The 27,146-nt window shown below is 37.3% G+C and overlaps 1 protein-coding gene across 4 annotated transcripts in view; it reads left to right on the top strand.

Moving 5' to 3' along the window:
- The window catches only part of MDFIC (MyoD family inhibitor domain containing), a 107,075-nt gene that overhangs the window by 53,665 nt on the left and 26,264 nt on the right, over positions 1 to 27,146 (top strand). For all 4 annotated transcript variants that reach the window (XM_057550227.1, XM_057550226.1, XM_057550225.1 and 1 more), the window contains exon 4: positions 8,684 to 8,956. In XM_057550227.1, the coding sequence (XP_057406210.1) occupies positions 8,684 to 8,956 (273 nt within the window). The remainder of the gene's footprint in view (positions 1 to 8,683; positions 8,957 to 27,146) is intronic.

Below are 27,146 nucleotides of genomic sequence, written 5' to 3'. Positions count from 1 at the left end.
ATGTTTATGTTGGGTGCATAAATATTTACAGTTGTTATATCTTCTTCTTGGATTGATCCGTTGATCATTATGTAGTGTCCTTCTTTATCTCTTACAATAGTCTTTATTTTAAAGTCTGTTTTGTCTGATATGAGAATTGCTACTCCAGCTTTCTTTTGATTTGATTTGCATGGAATATCCTTTTCTATCCCCTCGCTTTCAGTCTGTATGTGTCCCTAGGTCTGAACTGTGTCTTTTGTAGACAGCATATATATGGGTCTTGTTTTTGTATCCATTCAGCTTGTCTATGTCTTTTGGTTGGAGCATTTAATCCATTTACATTTAAGGTAGTTATCGATATGCATGTTCCTATTACCATATTCTTAATTGTTTTGGGTTTGTAATTGTAGGTCTTTTCCTTCTCTTGTGTTTCCTGCCTAGAGAAGTTCTTTTAGCACTTGTTGTAAAGCTGGTTTGGTGGTGCTGAATTCTCTTAGCTTTTGCTTGTCTGTAAAGGTTTTAATTTCTCCATCAAATCTGAATGAGATCCTTGCTGGGTAGACTAATCTTGGTTGTAGGTTTTTCCCTTTCATCACTTTAAATATGTCCTGCCACTCCCTTCTGGCTTGCAGTTTCTGCTGAAAGATCAGCTGTTAACCTTATGGGGATTCCCTTGTGTGTTATTTGTTGTTTTTCCCTTGCTGCTTTTAATGTGTTTTCTTTGTATTTAATTTTTGATAGTTTGATTAATATGTGTCTTGGCATGTTTCTCCTTGGATTTATCCTGTTTGGGATGCTGCACTTCCTGGACTTGATTGACTGTTTACTTTCCCATGTTAGGGAAGTTTTCAACTATAATCTCTTCAAATATTTTCTCAGTCCCTTTCTTTTTCTCTTCTTCTTCCGGGACCCCTGTGATTGGAATGTTGGTGTGTTCAGTGTTGTCCCAGAGGTCTCTGAGACTGTCGTCAATTCTTTTCATTCTTTTTTCTTTATTCTGCTCTGCTGTAGTTACTTACACTCTTTTATCTTCTGGGTCACTTATCCATTTTTCTGCCTCAGTTATTCTGCTATTGATTCCTTCTAGAGAATTTTTAATTTCATTTATTATGTTTTTCATCATTGTTTGTTTGCTCTTTAGTTCTTCTAGGTCCTTGTTAAATGTTTCTTGTATTTTCTCCATTCAATTTCAAAGATTTTGGATCATCTTTACTATCATTACTCTGAATTCTTTTTCAGGTAGACTGCCTATTTCCTCTTCATTTGTTTGGTCTGGTGGGTTTTTACCTTGCTCCTTCATCTGCTGTGTGTTTCTCTGTCTTCTCATTTTGCTTAACTTACTTTGTTTGGGGTCTCCTTTTCGCAGGCTGCAGGTTCGTAGTTCCTGTTGTTTTTGGTGTCTGCCCGCAGTGGCTAAGGTTGGTTCAGGGGGTTGTGTTGGCTTCCTGGTGGAGGGGACTGGTGCCTGTGTTCTGGTGGATGAGGCTGGATCTTGTCTTTCTCGTGGGCAGGACCATGTCCAGAGGTGTGTTTTGGGTGTCTGTGACCTTATTATGATTTTAGGCAGCCTCTCTGCTAATGGGTGGGGTTGTGTTCCTGTCTTGCTAGTTGTTTGTCATAGGGTGTCCAGCACTGTAGCTTGCTCATCGTTGAGTGGAGCTGGGTCTTAGCATTGAGGTGGAGATCTCTGGGAGAGCTTTCGCTGTTTGATATTATGTGGAGCTGGGAGGTCTCTGGTGGACCAGTGTCCTAAACTTGGCTCTCCCACCTCAGAGGCACAGGCCTGACACCCAGCCGGAGCACCAAGACCCTGTCAGCCACACAGCTCAGAAGAAAAGGGAGAAAAAAAGAAAGAAAGAGAAATAACATAAAATAAAGTTATTAAAATTAAAAATTAAAAAATTATTAAAAATTAAAAAGTAATAAAAAAATTAAAAAGAAAGAGAGAAAGAAGCAACCAAACCAAAAAACAAATCCACCAATGATAACAAGCACTAAAACTATACAAAAAAAAGGAACAATAAAACAAACAAAACGGACAGACAGAACCCAAGACAAATGGTAAAAGCAAAGCTATACAGACAAAATCATACAAAGAAGATATATATCTTTTGGGAAGTCTGAGGTCTTCTGCCAGCGTTCAGTAGGTGTTCTGTAGGAGTTGTTCCATATGTAGATCTATTTCTGATGTATTTGTGGGGAGGAACGTGATCTCCACGTCTTACTCCTCTGCCATCTTGAAGGTCTCTTTTCAAATTACAGGTGTAGGAGCAGGTTTTGTTGAGAGACAGGTGGAGAAGCAGGTTGGCATAGAGCAAGCCAGCTTGCTGCTGCCCGCAGTCCGGCCCTCGGTTGCCACGGCCATTTGTCGGTCCCGTGAGCCTTGGAGGGAGGACAAAAGAGGTGTCCCTGTGGCTGGGACAGGCTCTCAGTGAGGCGATGGGAAGGACCGGAGTGAGGAGCTGAGGTGACTATGGCCGTTCCTGCCGCGGATGCTGCCGAATCCCCCCGGCTGGAGGTGTCAGAGAGGCCATGTCCTCAACATTGTGGCACCCAGAGCACAGCGCTCACCTCAAGGTTTATTTCTTATGTAACAGTATGAGATGAGTATTTCAGGTCACTGAGAGGCTCTCTTCCCTGATGCCATGCAGATTCCTTCTGTTTGGTTTCTCCAACATCCCTTAAGATATTTCCCTCAGCTGTGGTCAAAGCTGGGTTGCCCAAGTGCAAGAAAAATAGTATAGGGAGGACACACCCAAGTCTTAAGGCCCTGGCCTAGAAGTGGCAAGAATAATTTCTTCTCTCAGTCCTTCAGAGCGAACATGGACACGTGGCTGAACTGAACTGCAAGGGAGGCTGGGAAATGGGTTAGCCCCATGCCCAGGACAATGGGGAGGATGGATCTGGTGAACAGCTAGCAATCACCCTCTTCCAGGCTCTACTTAAAGATGTTTAACTACTTCCTTAATGTTCCTTATGAAATGGAGAAAAGTGCTCAATTCTCCAAACTTCTAAAAGTTGTATTCTGTTGTTTTGGGAAGAAGTACATCTAAGCCCTGACATCTGGTGATTTATTTTGCAATACTTAAAAAGGAATTACTGTTAAAAATGCTAACCATTGTGATAGCATCATAAGACAATCCCCTCCATCCTGTGAGGCCTCAGTCATGTAGTTAGAATTTAATTGGGCTTCTCAAATGATCAAGGTTCCAAAAAATTACAGTTCCAAAATATATCTCAATATGTTAGTATACACATTAAATAAAATGAAGATGGAAAATCAGAAGGCCCTTGGAGGGGAACTAAGGACACAGAGATAGAAAATGCCAGGAGCTTCCAGAGTGTGTGTTTGTTAGGATGCTGGGTCCACCCAGGGTCTGCACACTGAGAAAGGCTTGCATCAAGCTGATACCTGGTTGTCTAATAGCACATTTATTTTAGTTGATTTTAGCCTAAATTTACATTATAACAATAAAGTAGTATAGTTGTGTCATATTAGTGCATATTGAAGTAAGAAACTTTTAAAGCTATTATTGTATGTAGATGCATATTTTATGTATATATAATAAAACACTATTTTGTTATAGATATGTATAAATAAAGTCTACGTGTGTGTGTGTGTGTGTGTGTGTGTATGTGTGTGTGTGTGTCTGTCTGTCTGTCTCATAGTGACCGTGGAGTAGCATAGTACTTGGTACCCAATAAAAGCTTTGTAACTATCCCTAGGAAGAGTAAATTCGGTTTACACCAAGTCAGTTTCCCCCGTCCATATTCTGTTCTCCATATTCTATTTTGTTCATGCTGTTACTGACAATTTTAAATCCTAAGCATTTAATTTAGATTTGTTTTTATATGTGTACAACAACCATTTAAACTGACTAAATGGCATGAGAATTCTTTTGTAATTTTATTAAATCTGACTTGTGTAAAGAGACCAGCGACTGAAGATGATTTGCACATGCTAATAGATTATACGCTATAGCAGAATGTTGCTTTATATTGCTACTCCAGCAGCTGCAGTTTCAAGTATAGTTATTACTAGCTCCAATATCACCCAGTTTTTTTAAAAAAAATTTTATCAAAAGAAGTTCATGCTATTGACTCATTACTCCCGTATTTATTATTATTGAAAATCACTAGATCTAATTCTATTGGTTTCCTTCCTGATTGAAAACATTTGAACCTAGAAAGCACAGTATTTCTTAAGACATTTGTAACTATTCATCATGGATATTAAAATTACAATCATGGTGCATTGTGTGAAAAATGATTAAAAAAAAATTTTTTTTTACACATATGGTAAGCGGGTGACCAATGCTATCCAGGTTTGGAGATGTTGAATGTTCATATGACTGGTATTTGAAATTGTGATGTGTAATGCATTTGTTACTGAATATCAAGAATACATTTTTTTGCTCATATAGAGTAAGTTTAAAATGGGGTCTTTTGTAGAAGCACCCATCCTGTTTAGAATGATATAACAGATGCTGAATGTTCACATATCAAACAAAATGCCAGCCTTCTGTAGAAAAGAGGTGTCAAAAAGTTTCTTTGTACCTTTAACGCATGTGATTATGTAGTACAAAATGCAGAGTTTGTAAAATTTCTTGAATATACAGGCAAAAAAATGAATAATTCAAAACAACTCATAAGTTCTACATTCTATTGTCCCTTTATAACGCAGGCAGAAGATAGCAGTGCACTCCCAATAGAGCTGAATTTGCACAAGTTACACCTCTGAAAATGCCAGATGGTCTATGGTCTACTTTTGAGAGCTGTCACATATGTAAAGATTTGAAAAAAGAAAGACAGCTGAATGAGAGCAGTGGATCATTAAAGGGAGAGTGAGGGTCCCTAGGCATCACTTGTGTTTTAAGGAGCATTGTGTCGTTCCCATATTAGTGTGCTTTTTCTTTTTTTTTAAGCCATACACAACTTTTACACAATAAGGAAAAGAAATCTGCTTAAAGCCAAGTAGTTATGGTTTAATCAGTCAGACGTTTCTGTTCTTTATTCAAGAATAAAATCACATTCCTGATTTGGTTTTAGTTGTACTTTTACTGTAAGATTTAATTCACATCTATGAAAAATTATCAATGAAGTTAAATGTCTTTTAAGATAATTCATATATCTAGGGTTTATCCAGTTTTGATTTGACTTATATATTGCATGCATCTGACAAAATCATAATGTTAAGAAACTGGAGTGAAGAGATAATACTTGGTTACTTGACCCATAATACAAACTACACTAAAAATAATTAGGTGGCAGTGAAACAAAAATGAATGTACTATCATTTATCTGCCAACAGAAATAGATATCATTTTGAAGATTGAAATGTAGATAAATCATCAAGGATATGTGTAAATATCACTCTGGCCATACCCAGTAATTTGCAAATAGTCAATTTTGATAGTAGGAAAAGGTCAGACCTGTCGGTTTTAGGATTTGGTGGCAAGACCTGATGTCTTTTGCCACCTTTATTTTTATTTATGGAGAATGTTTATTACATAATAATTTTAAATTGATCTTGGATTATAGAATATGACAGGGCCTTTTTGATTGATAAGTCTCCCCAGCATTGGTCAGTAACATTTCAACTTAACCCAGCTCTCAGATTGCTTGAATTATTCTTTTCAGAGAAGAAGTGGCCCAAAACATTCCATTTATTTGGTGCGATTACTGGAGGGAGCTCTGAAAAGAACACCAAATTAGGTTTAACTGTCTTCTTTGGCATCCCATTAAATACATATGCATAACTAGCTTTATGTTCAATAGCAGTCATTAGGATGTCATTCTAGTTGATACAAGAAGTTACAGGAGCAGCAAATTAATCTCTGGATCAAATGATTGCACACCCATAAGAAATAGATCTCCTGCACAAGCCTTGATTGTTGATTTCAGTTTTGAGAAGGGCATATATAGCTAGTAAACAGAGAAGTAACCTTCTTTTTTTCTTTTCACCAGAAGTTAGGAGAAAAACAGAACATTTTGATAAATTTTATAGCTGTTACTTTGTGTTATTCCCAAATAATAAATGTTTAGAAAACTATTCTCCTTTATCACTAAAAAACTGAATAACTCTAAGAGGAGTTCATATATTAGTTTTATAAATTGGGTATTATTGTTAATAGACTTGGTATGAAAGGATGCTTTCATTAAGCAGAAAAAAACCAAACTTTTTTTCTTACAATATGCACATTCATGAGTAAAATATTCTGGTATGTTAAGATGTTTTTCCTTAAGAGACATAGGATATGTGAACAAGAATGGAAGTAAACAATGTGTGCTAAAGACTTACTCAAATGCAAGCTGTCTTCTTTGTCAAAAATATATACCAAGTCTTAGGTAGTCCCCAGATGACAGATAATTAGTCCATTTTAGACTTATCAGTGCCATGTATAACTGTTACAGTTTTTCATGAAATACTTTTACTAAGTCAAAGACGTCTTAGTATTCAGATTTAATTTACATTTCCTAACTGTCCATAATCATAAACAGAAAAGACTAAAACAGCAGCTTCAGATTTTAAAATTCCAGGAAATTATATAATAGTAAAATCTGACACGGAACGTTTTTTGTTGTTGCTGTTGTTTTGATGAAATGCTACGATTGGTAACTCTGCTTAGGAGCTACACAAGCAAGGTAAATGTTGATTTTAAGAACCTCATTACTTAACCAATGTAAACAGATAACATTTTGGGTTGAGATCAGGGCTCTAAGCTGCAAAAACCAGAATCCATGTTAGCTAATTTATAGAAAATAAATGTATTAGTAGCAATAGACTCTCCCAAGAGTTACACAGCCAAGGATCATGCCCATCCATTCAACGGGGCTTCCCTAAGGAAAACCCCACTAATACTGCACCCTCGGCCCACTGGTCTGCTAGGAAGTGGACACCAGACACTGCACCCACTGCCAAGACCAACAAATGCCTTCTTCGCTGTCTGTGCGAGAGGCTCCACGACCCAGGTATGGCTGCCATCTTGCATTGGTACTTCTGCATCTTCTGCACTTCTGCGTACTTCTCCTTGGTAGAATGTAAGTCACGTATGTGCCCTCTAACTCAAGAGGAATGTAGGGAAGAGTTAGAGGACGTTATCAAAAGCTATGAGGGTGTTCAGAAATGCTGGGCAGACAGATGATCACTAGTCACCCACTTGTTTTGTGATTTGTTGTCCAAAGAATCAAAGTAGTTTGCCCTTTTTAGTGTCATGCTAATAAAATGTTCTTTTATAATTTTCTTTTAAGCTCTTCATATATAAACATTTAATACATCTGAAATTTCTTTGTATGAGAGATACATGCATTTGCATGTACATATGTATACATTTTGGGGACTTTCTCTGCTGTTCCATTGGTTTGTGTCTATGCCTGGACCACCACCGTACTGTCTTAGTTACTGTAGTTTTAAAATAAGACTTTATATCTGGTAAGTCAAGTCCCACATTTGTCTTTTTCTTCCTTAAAATTTCCTTAGTGATTCTTGTACTCTTGCTTATAAATTTTGGGATCAGCTCGTCAAGTTCCACAAATAAGCCTTTTGGAAATTTTATGGGAATTACATTAAATAAATTGGGGAGAATTAACATATTATCAGAATTAACATATTTATACTCTCTCCATTTATTAGGGTTTTCTTTTATGTCTTTCAGTAATATTTTGTAATTTTTGCCACGAAATCTCTGCCGCCTTTTTTCTAGCTTAATTCCTAGATACTTATAGGGTTTTTTGTCTGTTGGCTTGTTTTTCTTTTTTTGTTGCTATGAAGAGTTCAATTTTTCTTGTATATTTGCTAGTTGCTTACTGTTGGCTTGTAGAATTTGGTTGATTTGAATATGGTTCATCGTGTATAAGTCTTGCTAAATTCTTAGTTTTTCAGAATGTATAGTCTCTTAGATTTCCCCTGGAATATTCAATTACGTACCCATCTCAGAAATTTTGTTTCTTCCTTTCCAGGACTCATCCCTGTTTTTTTTTCTTTTTGGTGTTTATTGTTTTTGTCAGTGTAATGTTGCATAAGAGGGTGAAGGTGGGCATTCTTTTCTTGGTCCTGACCAAACAGGAGCACTTCTCCAGTGCTGACTTCTAATTTTGATAGATGCGTTTTGCCAGATTAAGGAAGTTCTTTTCTATTCTTATCTTTCCATAAATGGTTTATTTTAAAATCAAATTAAAGAATATGGAAAAGGTTTTCTTCTTCAGAATTTAAAGTGGAATTAAAAAGAAAAACAACTATCTCGTTCTCTCTTATCCAGCTTTGATAACCTGACCTCATTGTTCCTTGCCTCTTATCTCAAAAGGTAATTGAGCAGTTTATCATTTTCAGGGATATTGCTTGTCTATGGCACCTAAAAAATGACCTGGGACTTCGAAAACAATCCACATTTGCTGTTGAATGAGTTCTGAATGAACGTTTTTCAGATTTGCAACTTAAATTTTTTAAAGAAAAAAAATACCTTTTTTTCTCCTCTTTTTATATCCCTTGTGGAAAGTCACCCTTGATGACCCCCTTCTCATTTTCCCTTTTAGTAATTATGCTTTCTCTATGTTCATGTTTATTCATGTTTTCCTTTTTTTTTTTTCCTCTTCACTTTTAGGATCATGGGTAAGATCCAAGAAAGTCTGTTACTGAGTCTATTTTGATTATTTTCAAATATTCGTTTTTTTAACTGGATAAACTTTGCCTGTTTTTTTGACTTAGCCCAACCTCAGCGCTTGCCTCAGCTTCAAACTGCAGCACAGGAAGGTGAGGAGGAAATAAGCAAGATAAAGAACGGCCACCCAAGTCTGAGCAATGGAAATGGAATCCACCACGGGGCCAAACATGTATCTGCAGAGAATCGAAGACTTTCAGCACCCGTTTCTCAAAAAATGCATAGAAAAATTCAATCCAGCTTGTCTGTAAACAGTGACATCAGTAAGAAGAGTAAAGTAAATGCTGTCTTTTCTCAAAAGACAGGCTCTTCACCTGAAGGTAAGTGTGAAATATATGCATATTTTATTTGACCAGATGTAAAATCATATTCACGAATAATTATTTGATCAAGCAAACATAAATGAAGAATCTTGCTTATCCTCCAAACAGGAATTTTGGTAAAATGCAGCTTCCCCAAAGGAAAGCACAGGCCGGGAACGGAAGCGTTGGCAGCTGACATCCTGCTTTTAGATTGTCCTCTAGAGTGAATAGTCATTACTTTAAATATAACTGCTATACCTCTTTTTTTAATACCACCTTTAAAAATACAAATACAACGTTTTGGTGGCATATGAATGTATGTAGTTTTTTCGTCCCTGATTCAATATGTTATGCTGTGGTTCAGAGATACTCGCTTGTATTTTTGTCTTGCAAATCAGTTTTTAAATATGCAAAACTAAAGCAAAGATTTGGTAATTTTCATGCTTTTACCAGGGAGTGGGCTAGGTGATCTCTGTTGCTTGATGGACCAGCATCTTCCAGCTACCAACCAGTGCTGCCCTGAGCAGCTCCCCTCCCCCAGCCCTGCCTCATTCCAAGCTCACTGTGGTCTGGCCTTTAGCCCCTTCCCTAGAGGCACTAGGCTGCGTTCTCTGACCTCTCAGGAATTAGTGATTACCTTGTTAATTAAATACTATGAAGCTGGAAAAGCTTTTCTTTATTATAACACAAACCCATCTGGTGACGTTGGGTTTATAACCTACAGATTCCTTTTATAAAAATGGCGGTGGTGTTATGTCAAAAAAAGAATAGCTTTCCCTCAAGTTTAAGGTCCCAGATTTCTCCCAGCATATATGCATCTTCCTCTGCTCTACCTCTTCCCTCCTTTCAGCAGTTTGTGGGCATCAAAAACTCAAATCTTTTTTTGTTTTTAATATATATATATGTATTTTTTCTGGTTCAGGTATTGTGTTTGTGTGTATATATATATATATATATATACATTCATATAGATAAAATATAAAATATTTTTCTTATTCCCCTTACCTATTTTAATTGTCATGAAATCTTAAAGAAGGGAAATTCTGGGGATGCTTCTGTGAAGTTGGCCATGCTTATTCATAGAGAGAGAAATTGAGTTGTAAATAGGAAATTGTATTGAGAGTTACCAGTAACGAGTGGGAGAAAGGATATTACATTTTGGCTACAGGTGTCTCAAACTCAACTGAGGTAAAGTGTTAGGTTGATCAAATGATATGATAATAAATGGTCTGCATAGTTCCAGGTCAGTGACACTACTTTCCAAACTAATTAGATTGAAAGGGACATGATTGACACTTTAAAATGAGTTTGACATGTAAGCTGCATGGTCATCTCTGAAGCATAGGTAGGCTGTTAACTAAACTGGCTCTCCAAGGAGTTGGGAAGGCAATGCAATTTTCGATAGAGAATCTTTGCTTCTAGGTGATTGGGTGAAATAATTGAATGCAATTGAAATCTTCTTGTTTTATACATTTGACTTTTCTTATTGTGCCCCTAACCTCTAATTTTCCATTTGATATTTACTGATTTTAAATAATGGTAACATTTGCATATCCAACTTGAAATAGCTTATGGAATTTTTATAAAATTTGTTATTATTTGCTTATTTTTAATACCATGTCTGAATTGATTTCTAATGGAAGAATGCAGCTTTGTAAGTAACATATGAAGGAAGAGGAAAACCAGTAGTTATATAAATGAAGTAATATAAATGAAATATAATTCTACTCTCCCTCTCTCTCTCCTCTTCCTTGCTTTTTCTCTTCCATCCTCCTCTTCCCCCCTCACCCACACATACTTATGGCTGACTACAAAGGTGTGGATAAGGGAAGTCCCTTGTAATCCTTCTTTTATTACAAAATCTGTTCCAGATTGGATCGGGGGTATGAGGAGTAGGAAATGCCAATGGAGTTGTCTGTCTAAATATATTGTACAATGTCCTACCCATTTACTTCACTCTTACACTATACAATTTAGCCTGATGGTAGGTTCCTTTTATTGTGATTGATTACTTGAATTTAGATGAAAATTCCATTGTCCTACTACATATTTTCTCAAAGATAGACAGACATCTTCCTGCTTTTTGCTGCTATTTAAGGTTGTGCCTTCAAATTTTATTGTTTCTTCTGACTTTCAGTTTTGAAGGAAAGTTTAAACAAACAAAAAGCACAGAACTGGTAGACGGCAAATTAAAAGGAAAAGGACCTCAGCTCTGCCACCAACTAGCTGGGGCACTTGGGTCTGGGGCTGCTTTTTTCTAGAAAATGCCTTGGATTAGAAATCTAAAAGGTTAGGTTCGATTCCAGGATTCTGTGGTGCTTTCTTTATAGCAAAGCTGCTTCACTCTCAGAACAGGTCTCTTGGTGTATAGACTATGTGAATTCTGGGTGAGTAGAAATCTAATAACTAACTGCTGAACAGAACAGGGCAATGGCAGAAATTTTTTTAAATTATTTATTTCTTTTTATTGAAATATAGTTGATTTACAATGTTGTGTTAGTTTCAGGTGCACAGCAGAGATTCAGTTATATATATATACTTTTTTTTTTTACATTCTCTTCCATTATAGGTTATTACAAGATATTGAGTGTAGTTCTCTGCACTATACAGTAGGTCCATTGTGTTTATCTATTTAATATGTAGTAGTGTTTGTTTATATTTTAATTGCAAACTCCTAATTTATTTCCCCCCCCCCACTTTCCCCTGTGGTAATTTTAGATTCCACATATAAGCAATATCATATAATATTTGTTGCCTATACATACAATATTTGTCTTTGGCTTATTTCACTTAGATGAACCTAGAGATTATCACACTATGTTGATGCAAGTGGCATTATTTCATTCTTTTTTATGGCTGAGTAATATTCCATTGTGTATGTATTCCACATCTTCTTTATCCATTCATCTGTCGATGGACACTTAGGTTGCTTCCATGTCTTGGCTATTGTAAATAGTTTCGATAAAGAGAGATAGCATCTGGATTTCAGGAGGCCTATATGTCAGAACAGTAGGTCTTGAACAGGCTTGATTTGTGATACTATTAAAAATGGATAGAAATTATTTTTTAAAAAACAATGGGGGATTTAATTACTAGACTTTTCTCAATTTTATGTTTTTCTTTTTGTTTCACGTTTTTCTTAAGTCTTCATTGTCTATGCCTGTTCTTATAGCAAAGTGAGCAAATGCTAGCAAAACAAACAATATTCACTGAAAACCTTAAAAACAGTTAACCTTGCCCAGTTTGGCAATGTATGTTTTTTTCTGGATAAATGGTGCTTGTGGTTATGATTTTTGTATTGCACATAAACAATATTGATAACCAGAGGGACATTTTTCTGGTTCAGATGGTGGAATTAAATGTATAACTAACTCTTTCACAGTCTTTCATTAAGGGCACTAAGGGCTACTTTGCTGACCAAGTTTGGAAAACACTGCTATGATGTGTGTCCATTGCTTATACAGAGGTAAGGATGGACCCAGACACATAATTGGGTCAGTGGGTTGGTGACATCTTTTCATATGTCTTTAACTGTGGGTTATTTAAGGCCTCAGTACAAATAGATGACATGTGTTTCATCAGATTCTCTTTTTAAAGCTATGTTGATTCATAGAGTTAGTTATGTAGATTCATTCTGTATACCAGGTACTGTTCCACCTACTTCACTCACATGAACTCATTTAATCCTCCTAATAGCACTATAATTCTATGAACTGTATGTAATTATTTAATTATAAGTGAGAGAACTGAGGCACAGAAAGGTTAAGTGAACCTGCCAAAGTCAAATTAGTACATAATAGAAATGAGACTCAAACCCAGATCATTCTGGCTCTATAGTCTATGCTCGAAACCACTATGGTATTTTGCCTTAAAGTTCTCTGAGGAAAAGGTAATTTAGTGGCCATTCTAACATCACATGGGATGTTGATATCATTGCAGCTGTGCGTCAGGCAGGGATCTTCTGATTAGTAAACATTTGCCTTCTTTAAATTATTCTAAAATTTTAAAAACAGTTCTCACACCTGTGTTTCTGTGTCCATTTTCCTTCCCTACTAGACCATAAATTTCTGAAGAGGCTGGATTGGGTCTGAGTCCATTTTTAAAAAATTTACAGTGGTGTTCAGTACTATAGCGTCATAGAGTTTCCCACGAGTTAATAAGTGATGCAGTTTTATTCCAAACCACTTCCTTGAAACTAGCACTGGAAAGTTAAAATATGTACTCATATCATTAAGAACGATGTTCTTTAAAAAAATTCCTTTTATGCAATAGAGAAAAAAAAACACCCATGTGGGAAAATAGTGTACATTTTATTTAAAGATTATTAAATTAGTAGATGTCTACGTGTTTTATATAATTAAATATTTTCATACATACTTCAATTTCCTGATTGCATCACCCAGGTAGAAAGTTTTAAGACTAAATGTTTAAGATTCTTGACCTTTGAAATAATTATAGTATAATTTAGTATCTTATAATATTCAAATTACCAAGGGTTTTCATTAGCCTCTAAGATGATTTTTCTTATAGGAATAGTAAATCCTAACACATTTTAGGTGTGCCAGTTATAGCTATATGTTTTTGTAAAAATTAAGTTTCAACGAAGATATTTTTGGAAGAGATTTTTATACTTTTTAGGAATATTTATTTGAAAGTTAACATACTTCATATTAAAATATAGATTTTGTACTTATAGAGGAATTGCATATCCCATCCCAGCAGCTCATTGAACATAAATGCTGAACAAAAGTGTCAGGAGCATTGCATACATGGCAATATCTAGGGAACAGTCTCGTTTTAAATCATAGAGGGAGCATAGCCTGGTAATTAGAGCACAGACTCTAGAACCAGTCTTCTTGGGTTCAAATATTGGCTTTACCAGTGGCCCATGTTGTATCCTCGGGTAGGTTACTTAATCTCTTTGTGCCTCAGTGTCTTATCTGTAAAATGGGGATAAGATTAGTTACCTGTATCATAGGATGGCTGTGAAGAGGAGTTGAGTTGATGTGGCACTCAGTTGAGTTAGAACAGAGCCTGGCCCGGATGAAGTATATGCTAAGTGTAGCTTCTGTTATCATCATCATCATGAAGGAGCACACAGGGAAGGAAGGGTCAGGAATGTCCGCTTTCTGGACAGGGCCATGCCTGGATGGAGACCTGAAGGATAAGACAAGGTTAGGGAGTTGAAAGAGGCATTCAAGGCTGAAGGGGGCTTGTGAAATAATGTGTTTTGTTCAGAGAACCATAAATAGTTTTTTGCTGAGGAGTCAAAGTAGGACAGATGAGACTGGAAAGGACCAGTCCATAGGCAGCCCTGGGATGCCCTGTTCTTCCAAAACTATGTAGCCAGATATTTACAACTTCTCTGAAGGACATCGTTTTATATCATGAAACGTATTTCTTTTTTCTCCATGATGCAGAAATTCTATGGTTGCAATTATGTAAACCCAGAATACTGCTATAGATTAAGCATCTGTACTCTGATTGCCTTTATAATCTTTTTGTATTTTAGTAATGAACTATTACCATAGATAAAACGATGAATTGGTTTTAGACTTGTTGAGCTGGGGATGCTAACAAGTTCTTTAGGAAGGCTTTGGACCTATAGGGATGGACTTAAGCCCAGTCCTCCCATTTTACTCGTTCTCTCTGCTTCCCTTTCTTTAAACTAGTCTCTTGGCTTCTTACCTTTTCTCGGTCTTGTTTTTAGACTCCTGTTCCTCTTCTTTTCAGTGTATTTCCCCTTGCATTCATAGTGTAGCCGTATTTCACAACTACCATAGGGACAGGCATGTCATCAGTAGGAGGAGTACAGCCATGACTGGGGGCCAGTCTGGGTGGGGCACACAGCCTTCAAAGGAGACAGCACAACTGAGCAGGACAGTTTGAAAAGCCCACTGGGTGATTCAGATAGATCCCTCCCCTTCCTTCCTTGACCTCACCATTTCCCCTTCTCTCCTCATCATCTGCAAACCCTGACTTAACTCCTTGCACTTGAAATTGTGCCTTCTCTGCATGCTTGAAGTTCCCTGCACACATGGTTAATGACACAGCTGAATGCTTTTGCTGCTTATCTTCCCTCATCCTGGAATGTTCTTATAACTTACTTTGCCTTCTTGACCTCTACACATTTTTTTCAGAACTCAAGCATCATCTCCTGATGCCCCAGTTTTGGGCTAATTGCTCTTCTTTTGGGTCCCCATAGTATCCTCCAAACACAAAATGATACTGGAGTTTGTTTCTTTTACTCTCTATCTTCCTGCACTAAAACGTAATCTCATTGAAGGCAAAGATTCTGTTCTTTTCATCTTTTAGCTTCGAGCACACAGCCTAGTGCCTGACTTATCATAAATGTTGAAACATAACATTTTTCAGGTAAGGAACATAAGTTGGAGAACATAAATACTTATTCTTTAACGTTTCACAGACATTATGGTTGAAACCTCAGGGATTGCTGAAAGTCTTAAGGGAGATAATAAGGGGAGATAAAAGGGAGAGCAGATATTTGAGCTAAAAGAAAGGCAAAAAAGAAACTCAGCTGAGGCAGGACAGACTTGGAACTCAGAACTCCTGTCTTCCAACCCCATCAAGTTTTCTCATTATTCCGTATGGTTTTTCGGTCAACTATACGTGACCAAATCCTAAAACCAGAAAAAAAAATTAGAAAGGTAAACTTGGAATTGAATGGTTCATTCTTAGTTTTAATAGTATTGTAAAATCTTATTCACTTTTTCCCCCATAAAAAATTCTCTTGTAGAAGTACTAGTATTTTAGTGGAATGATAATAATAGGACTTCATGTTGTGACCATAGTATTATAATCTGAGATTCCAGAAACAAATTTCCTGCGACTTTGGCAAGATATATTGCTGCATCCCTCAAAATACTTAATTTGCTTGGATGATGTTGTGTTTTGTTTTGTTCTGTTTTCTCAGGCACAGTGCCTTCCATTCCATGTCAGAATAATTGTGTGGGGAAAAGGTTTAGAATTCTGCTTTCCGATGCAATATTTGCCGGTCCATTGGAAAACAGGATTTTAATAAATTTCATTGCTCAGCCAGCAAGCTAACTGGAACAACAGTAATACAAAGAGAAACGTGTGTGAATGTGTGTGTGGAGAGCAGGCATGATCAACGTTGACTATGTCATTCTGCACATATAAATCATTGCATCTTATTTACTTGAAATATCGAATCAGCTGTCCTTAAAAAATTAAAACAATTATCTATCAAAGTATTTATAAGTGCTAAGTGTTACTTTAGGACCGAAAGTAAATATTTACGTACACTTCCTTTTGAGTTTAGGTTAACTTTGTAATTTATGATCTATAGTAAATTATTCTCATATCCATGCATTTGATGAAAAGCAAAGATTTTACAAGGTTCTGAAATATATATATATAAATTTGACATTTGAAACATAGAGACACCTCAAAATATGCCTCAAATCTTGGAGTGCTTCTTTTCTAGTAACTGACAGCTTTGTGGGCCATGTTAAAGAAGAGATAGACACAGCTATCCACTGTGTGTGGACTGCACCTTTGGTGTTTTGGTTTTGTAGGCACGCTTAGACCACTGCTCTAAGAATTTAAATTAGCTTAGCATTCACTCAGGAGGTGGGTGGGGAGGAAATGAAACAATGGAGATACAGATAGACTGGCCAGGAAGCATTGGGGTGTGGGGAAGCTGAGTGAAGAGACTATTTAGAAACCCAGCTTCAGAATAATAGGCTAAGTGGAAAGAAGAATTGAATAAATCTAATGACCCTATTAATATATCCAGGTTTTAATTTTTTCTTTATCTGGTGATGGTAAGTTTAGGTGATGTTTTATTAGGTGAAACAGTAACAGCTAGGTGCAGCAACCAGGCTTGTCCTGGATTACTCAGATTACAGTCTGTTTTCAACCCCAAGGGTTGTGCCAGGTGTGGGCAGTGAAGGTTTTCTTTAGGGTTTCAGGATTGAGTTTAGTGGTCCTGGCCCAGGACTAAAGCTGAATAGACCTGAAGCAGCAGTCAGATGTGCATTCTAAGCAGGACTGCCATTCATCGTCTCGTTCAACTAGTTGGGAAAATGAATAGAAATTAGGAAATCACGAAGAATAGCTGAATATAGTTTGAGGCTGACCATGAGTTGAGTTTTAGACCTGTTCAATTTCAAATAATGCTATACAATCCAAGAACATTTGGAAATATACCACTGGAGCTTCAGCAAAGGAGTTAGGAGCAAGCATACTAAATTTATATTTGTTCTCATAGAGGGGATATTTGAAACGATGCCTCTGGATGAGATTTCTTAAATAGAGATTTAAGAGCAAAGGGCACATGGCTGAGAACTGAGTGACTCAGGGCTCACTGGCAGCTAGCCAGCTTGGTGGGATGGGAGCGTGGATTCAGCTTGAGCACTTGGGAGACAGTCCCATGGAAAGTTCAGACTTTTCTCCAGAGGTGACGTCAGAGTGAGGCCGTGGCACTGATAAGATAGCCTGGGGAAGGAGAGGTCAGAAAGAAGAGAAAAGGAAGATGATCTGGCCCAGAGGAATCAGTAAGAAAGGTGAGAGAAGAAATGTTTTAACTCGAGGAAGAGACCTGCACCCAATATTGCACCAGTTATTGCTGACAGCCTCAGTGGGATGAGAACTGAAATAATTCTGCTGGATTTAACAATGTGGATGTCACTTGGTGACCTAATTAAGAGCCATTTTTATGGAGAAGCCAGAATGATGGGGGTTGTGGATGAAACACACTGATGACAATAGCTCTAGAAAGGCCAGAGTCCACAGAAGGTTGTTTTGTTTTAAGATGGGAAAGGTTTGTGTGTGTTTACATTTGGATGGAAAGGATCCAGGAGAGAGGGAAAGGTTGAAGATTTAAGAAGGTAATAATGGTACCCTTATTGACAAGCCAGCATGTCATTTCTTTAGAGTTTAGATCTAGAGTTCAGTATACTGAATTATGTAAATGCACATCCATTATCAAAGCATGAGAACTGAGCAACCAGAGAAGCATTTACTGAATTGTTAACCTAGGTAACTCCACTTTTTATGGGTTGTACGGTTGATTAATCTTAGAAGCTTTTTGAGTAACTTCTATGGAATACGTTGGTATGAAGAAATGATTAAAAAGTCTATCAAGTCCCCACTCATACCTCATTCCAGGAGCATTAATTGCATTTGAATGGAAGACATTGACAGGGCAGACATTTATGATTCTGAGTTCCAAATTCCTGACTTGTGTTTGGGACCATAAGTTGATGGAAGTTGATAGCTTCTTATACTTTAGATTGCTAAAGCCCTTGATTGAATTTAATCATAGCTTTGACACACAGTATAGTATAAGACAGGAAATAGAACATAAACAAGTAAACACGCAGTTAAAGAGTTAGAAGAAACGTGTAGGAAAGATGAGTAAGGAAACTACTGCAGAATCCAGTAGCTTAATTTTTAAATGTTTTGAAAGTAAATTTGTATTTTAATGTGGTCAACTCTTCACTGAATTGCTATCACCAGCAAAGGCTTTAAAAGGTTAAGACAATCAAAATTCCAATTAATTTAATTGTGATAGTCTCTTAGAGAGTGATTCTGATTATATTTGGTTCATGGGCTTCTTTGAAAATCCAACAACAGTCATAACTGTTCTTTCCCTCAGGTTTCTAAGGTAGTAACAAAATCCTGTTAGATCTTGTGTTATTCCTGAAGGTAACAAAAGACCCTGGATACCTTCAGGTGTCTTATTCTAAAATCAAATATCTCTAAGAACTAAACAGTAAAGCGAGGAGCAGATTATGGGGAACCTAATGAGCCACCATAAGGATTTTGATTTGAGTGAGGTGGGAAGCCAGTGACAGGGTTTGAGCACATGACTGACATGACCTGACTTACCATTTTTAAGTATCACCTGCCTTCTGTGCTGAGAGTAGACTCCAGGTACCCAGTGGCCAAAAAAGGGGGGGCCTGCTGTGTGACTCTTGCAGTAATTCAGATGGGAGATGATGGGGTTGGATCAGGGTGGCAGTGGTGAGATATTGTTGTATACGGATGTATTTTGAAGGCAGAGTAAGATTTCTTGAAGGATGATATTTCACTGTGAGAGAAAGACAGGGATTAAGGATGACTCCAGGTTATTTGGCCTGAGCAATGAAAGTATGGATTTACCATTAACAGAGATGGGAAGAACAGGGTTTGGTTTGAACATGTTGGATTTGAGATGCCCATTGTCTTTCCAAGTGGTGATGTGAAATAAGTGGTTGGATAGAGGAGTTTGGAGGTGAGAGGAAAGCTCTGCATCCTGAGATGTTTTGTGAGTCATCAGGGTACAGAATGTTCAGTGGATGGGATCCCCTAGGATTTTGGTTCTCAATTCCAGCACCTGGGTACCTGGAGTAAGAATTTCTGGGCAAAGGGAGTAGAATGTGCAATATCACTCTGGGTATAGACCCCAGAGGATCTAATTCATTTGTGGTGGAGTGGGGCCAAGGCATCAGCATCCTTTAGAAGCTCCCCACGTGATTCTAATATACATGCAGGGTTAAGAACGACTGCCCAGGAAGTAAAGTTGATTAGTATTCCAAGAACTGAGCTATGGACCAGTCCAATGTGTAGTCGTCAGAAAATGAAGAGGAAATGAAAAAAATGGGATGAGTAGTCAGCAATGGAGAAGGAACCAATAAAGAGGGGGCCGCTTGGAAACCAAATGAAGAATGTGTTTCAAGATGGAGGGAGTGATCATGTGTCAAATGGCAACTGAGAAGACCAGTAAGATGAATAAGAAGTGACCATTGACATTGTCCTGTGAAGGTCATTGGTGACCATCATACTTTTGGTGTTGTGATGGGGACAAAAGTCTGATTGAAGTGGGTTCTAGAGAGAATGAAAAGAGAAGAATTAACGATTGCAAGTCTAGGCTACTCTGTTCAAGGAGTTTTCCTAGAGGAGAATAGTAAAAGGGCTGTGAGCTAAAGGGGAATATTTTTAGAAATGGGATATATTGGTTGAGTGTTGTTGTTAATGAGCTAGTAGAGGAGAAGAAGTTGGTAGATTCTGCAGGACAAGGATGTCCTTGAGTAGGTGAAGCAGAAGAGATCCATTAGAAGGTGCCTATCTTGTAGTTACTGATATCTGTATCTATTTCTTATCACCCCTCTCAGATTTTACATCATTAGCAGAAAGTGGCCACATTTTGACATAATCTTTTACAGTGCCTTCTTTAGTAGGCTTACACATATGAGGCACTTTGTATTTATTTAACTGGTGATCTTTCAAATGACCAGTAGGAGTTGACATTGTGGATTTACAGTTTTGCAAACCTTCCATCTAAGAAGCTATTTTATCATTTGTAATGACGCAAAGTATGCTAGAAGTTTCCATTCATTTTAGAAGGATTTCAGAATATTATTTCCTAGTTATAATAATAGCACTAGACACTGCATAATACTACAATTCCCAAAGGAAGAAGTTTTGGGAAGAGATGCAGGATGTTTTGAATCTTCTGACAAAAACTGGCTGGTGACTCATTAGTCTCTTGTAGTTTATGAAGTATATACACAAGAAAAATAGTATCAGAGAGCATTGTTCATTTCATATAATTTGTCGTCAAATATTTGAGGTGACCACCTAGGGTAAAACTTTATCTTAGATGCTCATGACAAATCAAAATATTTTCTTTATATTTTGTGTTTCACCTTAGCCTAAATTTTTACCACTTTAGCGAAAGTGTTTTTTACTTTTTAAAAATTAGTTTCATTTTTAAGGATTTTTTTAAGGATAGAAGAATAAAAATATTTACCTCAGCTGATGAACTGAAGAAAATACTGATGTATAATTTGTACCTTAGTTCACGTCTAAATGCCATGTGGTCTGCCCGTTGACAGTCTGGAGGAAAGAGAAAATTCAAAATTTTAAACCTAAATAGATTATTCACATACCTTTGTCTTTAACTAAAACTGTTTCAGTGATACTATATTTTTTTATTGTTGTCTTTGGTGCTGTTGTAAATTTCCTTCTTTTTCCCCAGTGTTTTATTATTAGATTTTTTTTTTTCAATTCCTTCCTTTGTGTGCCTGCCACCGCTCTCTCTATACACTTAAAGGATCTAGTGTTTTATTGGCTAAATAGACACTAAAATGTTTATGAATAGAGAACTGTAATATTGGAGGGAAATTAACTTTGAACAAAGAATTTTTGAAAAAGAAGATTCTTAAGGAACAGGAACACGTCTAGAAATATGTCTGTTTTGTACACTCATCAGAGAAGCTCCCACCTTTAAAGATCTGGCCTGCAAGCCCAGAATTTTGGTTGTCTTATTTTGGTTGTTATTCTAAAGCATACCTTCTGTATCTTTGTCCACCTGTCTGTCAGTCTTTCAACACCCTGCCTCCTCATTTCTTTTTCTTTCTTTCTGTCTTTCCTCCCGCCTGACTCATTTCAGTTAGAACTTTTGCATGATTTCACTCAACAATTTACTGCAATTTAGAGGAACTCAAATGGCAGTGAGTCATGATATTTTCAATAATAATGTTTTAATACTCTTTTCAGATAAAACTATCTGAAACTATTCTTAGTTTGTATGTTTGTGCGTATCGGTATATAGCTTAAAAGAAGCATCTCCAAAATTCTCTAAGACCCAACACTTTTAACGGTGATTCTTTTCTAGGTTGAATTAGATTCTCATGATATTTGAGTTGATTTCTTTTCTTTCAGAATACATACTTTGCTTTTTTTAAAAAACCTCATTCTTAAATGACCCTGCCTGAGTCCTAAAACTAATTGAGGTAACACAAAAAATACTAGCTTCTCTTAGAAGTTTTCTCATTAATTTTAATACTTACATATAGTGTTAAACTATGACAGTTTTGAGGACCTTTTATAGTTAATTTATATAACTCTCAACTAGTATAGTATGAAATAGGATAGAGGGGAGCTCATGGTATAAAGTTGCCATATTTCTGAAAAACTCTTGTAAGATGAAAAATTTTTTATATAGAAGGGTTCAGTTGAATACACAAGGAAGCTATTTGAAAGATCCACTTACGATCCTCCAGTTGAGGAGTTCTTAGCTTTGGGGGGAGCCCATGACTTTGATGGGGAAAAAAAAAAGTCAACTTAATGTCAGTAACCTCTAAACTTTGAAGGAAATGCTAAATTTTACTTAATTATAAATGAAAGCAATAAACTTAAGTAGAGTTAGTAGTACTTGGGACTTTGATATTTTTACATTACATTACAGTTATTTCAGAAATCATGAAATATTATTTATGTTAGTCACTACTTTAAAATTATAGTAGTTATCAGATCATCTCTAGATCTTGTTTTTAATGTGTTAAGAAAAGAAGCAGATATTTATCTCAACTTTTAATACTATGATAACTATTCCAGCATAATTGGTTTCCATTGAAATCTTTTATATTTCATTTTACACGTTTAAAAATATTATTTTGTGTCCGTGGCACTTGGAAATAAACAAGGATCCCTGCTCTAGCTCCCTTTGCATCCTAAGCATTCTTTGTAGTATAACATTCTTCGTAGTATAAATTTCTTTTGTAACATACTTGTTTTGTAAACTTACATTTCTGTGTGCAGTTTTCATAATGCAGAGGACACATTTTTGTAAATAGCTTTTTAATTTTTGCTCATATTAAATTGAGGATGTATTCAAGTTTCTACCTTAAAAATTATATTAAATAGTAAATTCCTAAGTTACTGCTGTACTTATTTTTACATTTTAATGATATTCTTTTACCAAGGCATTGTCAGCAATACCAGGACACAGAGGCATGGAGAAAATTAACTTCATGGTTTTGCCTGCCACCATTTGAATAATCTTAATGTAACTCTCCATAAATAAGTATGGGAGAAAACAGAGGAAAGAATCAAAGTCAACAACCTGGTGAAAAATGTTTCAGACTAATCAATCTTCTGAAGGGATTTTAATTGATATACAGCAGAGTGTGGTCTCAGGCCCCCTCCCAGCACAGGTCCTTGGTAAGTTGTACAGGCTTCCCTACTTCTTGTACACTTGACAGAAGGGAAAATGGAAGGTGGTAGACCTCTCTCAAGTGGATATAGGAAGCAATTAGAAGAAAAAAAAATCGAAAAATTATAAAAGTTTGCTCAGGGAAATTAATCATTTCCTATTTTGAAGGGAAAAATATTCATACAAATAAATAGTAGTTGTCTCCTAAAGATTGAGAAATCCAGGAGTTTGGGGGAAATGTGAAGTTAATTGAAAGAAAAGAGCAAAATGGATTAATAGCCTTCTTTTCCAACCATGTATTAAACCTGCCTAAATTTCTACTCTGACTTCTCTTGGGAAATCAAACTGGAGGAACTGGCCCTCTTGGGGAATAACATCCCATAACATAACATAATTTAAAGTTGACACAGGAAGTTGAAGTTTATTATTTTCCTAATAATTATGCTCAGTGAAGGATGCAGAAATTGTATTTTGGAATGACAGAAGAGTAGTTACTTTAGAAAGAACTTTTTAACATCTATGGTAGCTATCTCCTAGAAAATGTGTTCTGTAGAGTGATAGGAGAAGTGAAAGTAAACCCAAAAGGAATCTTTGCCTCAGGCCCTACAAACGAATTTCATCAAGTCAACAGGTATTTATTAAGGGTCTGCCATGTGCCCAGGCTTGTGCACTAAATTCTGTACAGCAGTGCCATTTTATTCTTTAACCTAGTGCCTTTGATTACTGTTGTTACTTTTTTAAAAAATATACTTTTAGTCAGAAATAAATATGAACATACTGGCTCTTGAACCCCAGTTGACCATTTTATTTTATATATATATATATATATATATATATATATATATATATATATATATATATATATATACACACATATATATATATACACACACACACACATAATAACATAATAGTATCTATATAATGGCATTTAATATATATGCAAATAATATACATTTTAATATATTCTTTTTATATGTATTTGGAATATATATATATATATATATATATATATATATATATATATATTTGGAGCTCTTGACGAATCTCCTAACTTGCTTGAGACCCTGCCATTCTGACATACTTGTCTTTCAGAACCCCAGATCTACACTGTCTTTTCACCTTCTCTCTATACCAAGGAGCTGAGCACTAGTGAAGAAACCTTGATGTCCATAAAAACCGCTGTCACTACCCATGTGTGGTCTTGGGTCTCAACTGGATTCTCACAGACCCTCAGGTACCAGGATACAGCAGCAAACTGTGCAGACCTGCCCTCTCCCATTTTCCACAATGACTGCTTCATTTTGTTGCTACTCTTTCAACAAAGCTCTCTGAAACTTGCCCTCACTCTGCCTGGGGAGAAGAGGCCATCCAGCATTTCCTCAGGATCTCTCCACCTCGAGCCTCTCCCGCAAACTTACCTAAATAATCTGAACCTGTTTTTACCTCCCATCTCAAAGGAACAGACGGCTCCCTTCTGCTGCAGCACGTCCTGTTACTGCAGGTCCTGCCATCCACTTAGTCCGCTGAGTACCCCTTCCCATATTGTTTTAACTCTTTCAGTTACGCAAGTCTTTCCTGTCTCACGGCATATATGTTGTGAGCGTATGTCTCGTCCTCAATTCTGCGTCCCTTTGTAGTGCTTCCTCAGGTTTTTCTTTCCCTTCACAGATTTCTTGAAAAGCTATCTGCATTTGTAGTCCTTGCTTCTCTATTCAGTCGTCACTCCTTATCTCACTGCTATTCATTTCCATCCTTGAAAGTTCTCTGCCTAAACAGAGTTGACACCAGAAATATTTTTCTCTCTTGCTTCCAACGCACATCCCTTCCCTGGAGTTTCCTGCTCCTTTGTTAAGTGCTCAGTTTCCTCTGCCTACTCCTCTTCCTCAGTCCTTTCCTTAAATGCTTTTGGGACATTCTCCCTGGGCTACTTGATTTTATTCACTCTTAATAGTTTCAGCTACATCTTACTCCCTAGCCCAGCTCTATCTATCTCCCAATCTCCAAACCTGTGTCTCCAAGCCACCTCTTGGACATCTCTATTTGAGTGTTCTCAGGCTCAACCTGTCTTACATTCAAAATATTTTAAACAAAACTAGTTTTCTTCCTCTATTTCTTTCTTGGTAAATAGCTCCAGGAAGTCACACTTGACTCTTCTCTTCCCATCACTGCCTCTCCAGGGTCTTATCAACTCTTACTAATCCCATCTTCTTTAATATTGCTCAGCGTCATCCTGCCTGACCCACACTGATCCCATGTTATTACCACTGATGCTGTCCCTGCCTCCTCATTTCTGAAATAGAAAATTTAAGGCTTTCTACCTGGTTTTCCTGCTCCAACAATACTGAGCCACTCTTACCTCTAAAACTATCATATTCTTGCCTGTGTGCCTTTGCATAGCCTCCCCACTACCTGTATCCACCTTTGCTTTCTCTTCACCTAACACACACACATGCTATCTGACCATCTGCTCCTGGGACTTAGCTGGCTTGGAGTCAACTTCTGTTCAGCACTAATTAACTTTCCACTGTGCTTTGACCTTTGTGTTAATCAAGCAATGGCTCTCTTCAAGGCCAAGAAAAGACCCTGAGCTTTAAAATCTACTGTTTGTTTATAGATAATAGATTGTATCATCATAGAAACTTAGTGCTTGAAAAGAACTTGGAGATCATTTTCCCCCACATTCTATGCATATGGACACTGAGTGAAATGACTTGCTCAAGGTCACTGAGCCTACTAGTGACAGAGTCAAGACTAGAAAACAGGTTTTAATTTTCCAGATCCTGATAAATAGGATAATACTTGGCTGTCTGTGCCACTCATGAAGATGGCAGGGTGATCATAAATGGAAACATCTTTGGTTTTGATGAGGCTTCCAGCAACAGGGAAATAACATTCTTGGGGGCACAAAACCAGACATACAAATAGCAACCACCACCACAGACACTTACAGCATTTCTTTCGGTAGCTCTGCCATTTGCTGCCTGAATTGTCATAGTAGATAATGAGCTGTGACTCAGGGAAACCTCAGCTGGGGGGGGGGGGGGGTGGACCTGATGAAGTGCAGAGGATTGGGAAGCAGCTAAGTAAGAGGGTTTTTATCTTCTTTTTTCCACAATTTAAAGTATTACAACTAACAAGGCTACACAGTTATTTTTTGTATGAGAAAACCAGGTTTACCTGCTGTTGTCAATTCTAGCGTATTGCAAACAACAAGATCATAGATTTTTCTTGGCTCTGGAGTTGTTTGTACGCTAAATTAAGGTGGAGGTATTTATACCTTATAATTTCAATGTCCTGTTCATCTAAGACTTGTAGTGGTGCCTTAAAAAAAAAAAAAAAATCAGATGGTATTAACAGATAACACGGGTGGAGAGAGTGCGACGTGGAAAGAAGAACAGTGGCATCATTGATTCACAAATTAATTCCATAAATAACAGGATTTACCTCCTGTGCACAGCTTTGAAATGTGCTTTGGTATCTCATTCGGCCCTAACGTTTTGCTCGGCTTGTTGCCCTTCATCTTTCCTGCAGTGTCTGTTGACTGCTGTGCCTCTTTGGTTGGGGCCTGGCTTTTCTGTCTGGGCCACGGGGCACATCCTGGGCCTTCTCAAGTGAGGCTCCCCCCTGCCTGCGTGAGGCCTGTGCGTCCCGCTGGGGATGCCGCCCTGCCTCCATGGGGGCCCTGCAGGAACAGTCACTGCTGGGGCCGCTCAGCCCTTTGGACTCTTGCTAAGGAACGCTCAAGTGCCTGGAGAGCTGTTGTGCCCGACCCCAGCCTTGTGTGTACTGTCAGCTCCCTCTTAGTGTGTTTGTTTACTCCGACGCTGCCACAAAAACTTCGTGTCACATGGCCAACCCTGGGGGCTCTGTAATAGTCACTGCTATTAGCCTAAAAAATTCTACACGGGGAGTTCCGGTTCAAGAAGGTGACACAGGAAGATCCTGAACTCACCTCCTCCCAAAGGCACACCAAATCTACATAGGGGACAAGTTCCTCTTTAAAAAGAACCCTAAAAACTAGCTGAGCAACTCCTACACCTCAGGCAAATGAGAAAAAAAAAAAAACCCACATCAAAGAAGATAAGAGAGGCTGAGACACAATCTCACCATAAACCCCACCCCTGGTGCAGTGACCCACAATCAGGAGAGAACTCAAAACCTGGAGTTTCTCCCTGAGGGCGAGGGGATCAAACCTCATATCAGAGACACCAACTTTTAAGACCTGCAAGGGAGAGAGGA

Source organism: Balaenoptera acutorostrata, chromosome 7 (assembly GCF_949987535.1).
Source record: "Balaenoptera acutorostrata chromosome 7, mBalAcu1.1, whole genome shotgun sequence".
Taxonomy (NCBI): Eukaryota; Metazoa; Chordata; class Mammalia; order Artiodactyla; family Balaenopteridae; genus Balaenoptera; species Balaenoptera acutorostrata.
The sequence above is the reverse complement of the archived record's forward strand: the minus strand, read 5'-3'. Positions and strand labels throughout refer to the sequence as shown.